Below are 4385 nucleotides of genomic sequence, written 5' to 3' on the forward strand. Positions count from 1 at the left end.
GTGGACATGGATGGACATGGGTAGACATGAGTGGACATGGATGTTGAATGCTATCAGAGTAGGTTGGTAAGAAGGCAAGGATGGGGAACAAGGAGGCATTTGAGAAACAGATTCTGTTTGGAAGCCTAGGAAGAGGATCAAGAAGCTGGTCCTAGTGACCCTAAACTCTTACCTACCTCTGATATCCACCCTTGTTGCATCCCACCTCTAGGAACACCCCTGGCACTGAAGCAACTCCCCAAGACCTCTACTTCCCTCCGTAGCTTCCTGTATGAGTTCTGTGTGGGCCTCTCCCTTGGCACACATCCGGCCATCGTGGCTGCCTATGGCATTGGCATCGAGTCAGCCAGTTCCTACAGCTTCTTGACAGAGCCTGTCCTCCATGGGGACCTCATCACCTTCATCCAGCCCAAGGTGAGTAGGTTGGCCCTGGAGATGCCTTTGTGAGCCCTACCAGGGTTCGTGGGAAGCTCCAAACAGCATGGACCCCAAGAATTGTGTTCGCTGTTAGGCCACACATCTAACCCCAACTTCTAGAATTGTTGGGTCACTTTAGACTTCATTGACTATGTCCTATTGAGATTAACCAACCCTCACAAGCTCATAATCTGATCTGCTGGAGTTAGTGGGCGTCATGGGCTCACAGGGACCCATGTGGCTCCATCAGTTCCTCACAGATCTCTCCAGGTCACTCCAGGGGCTCATGGGCCCATGCTAGTTCCTCCTCATCCCCCTCAATAGTTTCCCTCAGCAGCCCAGGAGCAGTGGAACTCTGTTATCTTTTCCTCCTGCAGGTGGGTCTTCCCCAACCAGCAGCCCAGCGCTGTGCGGCCCAGCTGGCCTCGGCTCTGGAACACATTCATTCCCACGGCCTGGTGTACCGGGACTTGAAGCCAGAGAACGTGCTGGTGTGTGACTCAGACTGCCATCGCATCAAGCTGACGGACTTTGGCCACACCAGGCCCCGAGGGACCCTGCTCCGACTCACTGGGCCACCTATACCCTATACTGCCCCTGAGCTGTGTGCGCCACCACCCTTTCCCGAGGGGCTACCCATCCAACCTGCCCTGGATGCCTGGGCCCTGGGAGTCCTGATCTTCTGCCTTCTTACCGGCTACTTCCCCTGGGACCAGCCCCTGGTGGAGGAGGACCCTTTCTTTGAGGACTTTCTCATCTGGCAGGCCTCTGGCCAGCCCCAAGACAGGCCACAGCCCTGGTATGGCCTGTCACCTGTGGCAGACACTCTCCTGTGGGGACTGCTAGACCCTCACCCCAGGAAGAGGAACCCTGTGAGCTCCATCAAGGGTTACCTAGGCCAACCCTGGAGGCAGAGGGAGGGCGAGGCTGAGGAACTGGCGAAGGGACTGAGGGAAGATGGGTAGAGAGGCCTCGAGGCTGCCAAGGGGGAGCAGCGAGCATGCGGAGATCTGCTTAGCCTGTGCTGCCTGGCTGTGGCCTCCTCTAAGCTGTCGGTGTCTCCTACCTGTCCTGTGTGTAGTCTGTGTTCCTCCGTTATGCTCTGCACGCGTGCATGTGCACACACACGTGCGTGTTATGTGAAGTTCGGAGGACTTTTGGGAGTCAGTTCTCTCTTTCCACCTTGGGGCCCAGCAAGGGAACTGAGATCTTCTCAGTCTTCAAGCGCCTCACTTTACCTACGGGAGTCTCCTTGTCATCTCTGGTCTTGAATCTGGATCCTCTTACCTCAGAATCCCGAGTCCTGGAATAACAGGCATGCACCGTGCTCAGCTCTCCTGCATGGCTGCGCCCCATCCCGCCCACCTCACGTAGCCTCCCCCACAAACCCCAGGTAAGACAGCCACCAGTCCCGGACTTCACGATCCCAGGCCCCACCTCTACTACGTGTTCCTGGTACGCTGTACCCCTTCTGACCGTATGGGGTGGGTCGTGGCTCCCGAAGAATAGTGCCGGGCCTGCAGCAAGCAGCCAAGTAAAAGAACACATCTGTTCACCAGCGCTTCCTACAGGACCCCTCCCACTCTCCACCGCTGTCTGCCGGCTCTGATGTCCCATCTTCCCTCGTGGGGCTTTACGCCACTCGAATCTACTCCGGCTTTTTTCTCCAGCCCACCTGTATGGCGGGACACTCGCCCCGCCCCCAGCTTACCATGTGAGATATCTTATGTATTCTTGCCTCAGCTGCCCTCTGCAAATAAAGTCCCCCTGGCAACAGTTCTTGTGCTGTGACTCTGTCCATTTAGAAATGCGAAGTGTGTGCACAGGCAAAGAGTGAGACACAGACAGAGACACCCATAGAGACCGAGGGAGAGACAGAAGAAACAGAGAAGTTGTAGGACCAAGTGGTACTTGGGTAAGGACTCCGACTGGGTTGCTCTAACATGGAGCCTGTGACGGCAGGTACCGAAATATTGTTCAGACAGCTATTTAATTTTAAAAAGAGTTCATCGGGGCTGGAGAGATGGCTCAGCAGTTAAGAACGTTGGTAGCTCTCCCAGAGATCCTGAGTTCAATTCCCAGCCACCTCATGGTGGCTCACAACTGGCTATAATGAAATCTGGTGCCCTCTTCTGGTCTGTAGTGCTCTCCGTGTAGATAGAGCACCATATACATAAAAATAAACATCTTTTTTTAAAAAAAGAATTCATTATTATATGCTCATGCCACAGTGCCCCTGGAGCAATCAGAGAACAGTTTGCAGAAGTTGGTCCTGTCATGCTGGCAGGCTTAGTGCCAGGTGCTGTGACCTACTGAGCCTTCTCACCTGCCCAGTTTTTAAATTTTTGTTTGTTTTCTTTAATTTTTTAAAATTTATGTATTTATTATGTATATACTATTCTGTCTGCATATATACCAGCATACCAGAAGAGGGCACCAGATTTCACTGTAGATGGTTGTGAGCCACAGTGTGGTTGCTGGGAATTAAACTCAGGACTTCTGGAAGATAATGCTCTTAACCTCTGCAACCTCTGAGCCACCTCTCCAGCCTTTTGTTGTTCTGTTGTTTGTTTGTCTGATTGATTGATTGATTGTTTCTTTGTTTTTATAACACAGAGTTTTACTCTGTAGGCCTGGCTGTCCTGGAACTCCCTCTGTAGACCAGGCTGGCCTCAAATTCACAAAGATCCACCTACCTCTGCCTACTAAATGCTGGGATTAAGGGTGTGCCACCACTGCCAGGCCTTTTTTTTTTTTTTTTTTACATGATCTTACCTAGGCCAAGCTGCCCTTTAACTCACTGAGGATGACCTTGAACTCCTGACCCTCCTGTCTCACACCGCTCTGCTGGGTCTATGCAGTCCTAGTACTGCAACCCAGGGCTTGCAGTGTGCTAAACACACATTCCCAGTCCCATGAGCCGTTTATTTCCTCTCTATTTTATTCAATCAAAGTTTGTGCGGTGCCAGTGTCATAAAAAAACACAGTCCTGCCTGGGTAGATGTCTTGGCTGCCATAGTGCTTGTCAGGAAACCATGGGGTCCTGAGTTCCTTCTGCTTTTAAGGGCATCCTTAAAAACAATCCTGCCCTGAGGAGGAAGAGACAGGCAAACCTCTGCAATTCACTGGCCATTCAACTTTGCCTGCGCATGCTTGCATAAGCACAGCCGGGTGAGGTAGGTCAGACAGGAACCCTAGCCAGTCCTCATCCATCTGGTGCCCCCCCCACTTCTTCTCACCCTCCCCACACACCCTAGCCCCTTCCTGGCAGCTGCCTTGTTTGCAAACACTCTCTCTTCCTCTCTGTGCCCTGCTTGGCTGCAGGCCCAGAGGAAGGCTACAACTCAGGGAGGGATCATGTGTCACTGGCTCCCTAGCCCCCTGCACACACCCCTAGTGCCCCTGCTGTGGCTACAAGGTGCTGCCTGGAAGGGGACTGGCAGAGCATGTGTGCCCGTGTGTGAAATGACACCAAGGACCCTTGGACTCTGGGTTCCAGCCAATGACGTAGGGATGACAGTTGCTATCCTGGGGAGCCTGAAGAGTAAAGGATCGTTAGAAAGAATAGATGGGGACGCAAAGGGGGTGATCTGCGTCAAGACCTCCTGCCACCTCCTCCATGGATCGAAAATAGCATGAGCAATTAGGCCAAGAATGTGTCCCCTAAACATGGAAGGTGCCTGGGATGAGGGGAACAGACCAGAGAAAGCGGAGGGGCAGAGGGGCGCCTGTGTGCCCGTTAATTGGTGGTGGCAGCTGAGGATTAGCTGGAAGGTGATAATGACAAGCATCGAGCTAAGTGACAGGGGAGGATAGAGAGGTCCAAGGGAAAGGACAACACTAATTAACAATGCTAACAGCGCCATTTCACACCAAGGACGCGGCTCACACACTCTCCCTGCTCGCTGACTCTCTCGGCATGCCAGAGGGGTCCCTGGGACTTTCCTTACTTCACTTTTGGGGTTGTG

At 52.9% G+C, this 4385-nt stretch overlaps 1 protein-coding gene across 1 annotated transcript in view; it reads left to right on the forward strand.

Moving 5' to 3' along the window:
• Nucleotides 1-1382, forward strand: part of Sbk2 (SH3 domain binding kinase family member 2) — an 8293-nt gene extending 6911 nt beyond the window's left edge. The window contains exons 3-4 of the mRNA XM_013354537.2: nt 212-414; nt 795-1382. Of these exons, the coding sequence (XP_013209991.1) occupies nt 212-414; nt 795-1382 (791 nt within the window). The remainder of the gene's footprint in view (nt 1-211; nt 415-794) is intronic.
• The last annotated feature ends 3003 nt before the right edge of the window (nt 1383-4385 follow it).

This window comes from Microtus ochrogaster, unplaced genomic scaffold (genome assembly GCF_000317375.1).
Source record: "Microtus ochrogaster isolate Prairie Vole_2 unplaced genomic scaffold, MicOch1.0 UNK47, whole genome shotgun sequence".
NCBI classification, from domain to species: domain Eukaryota; kingdom Metazoa; phylum Chordata; class Mammalia; order Rodentia; family Cricetidae; genus Microtus; species Microtus ochrogaster.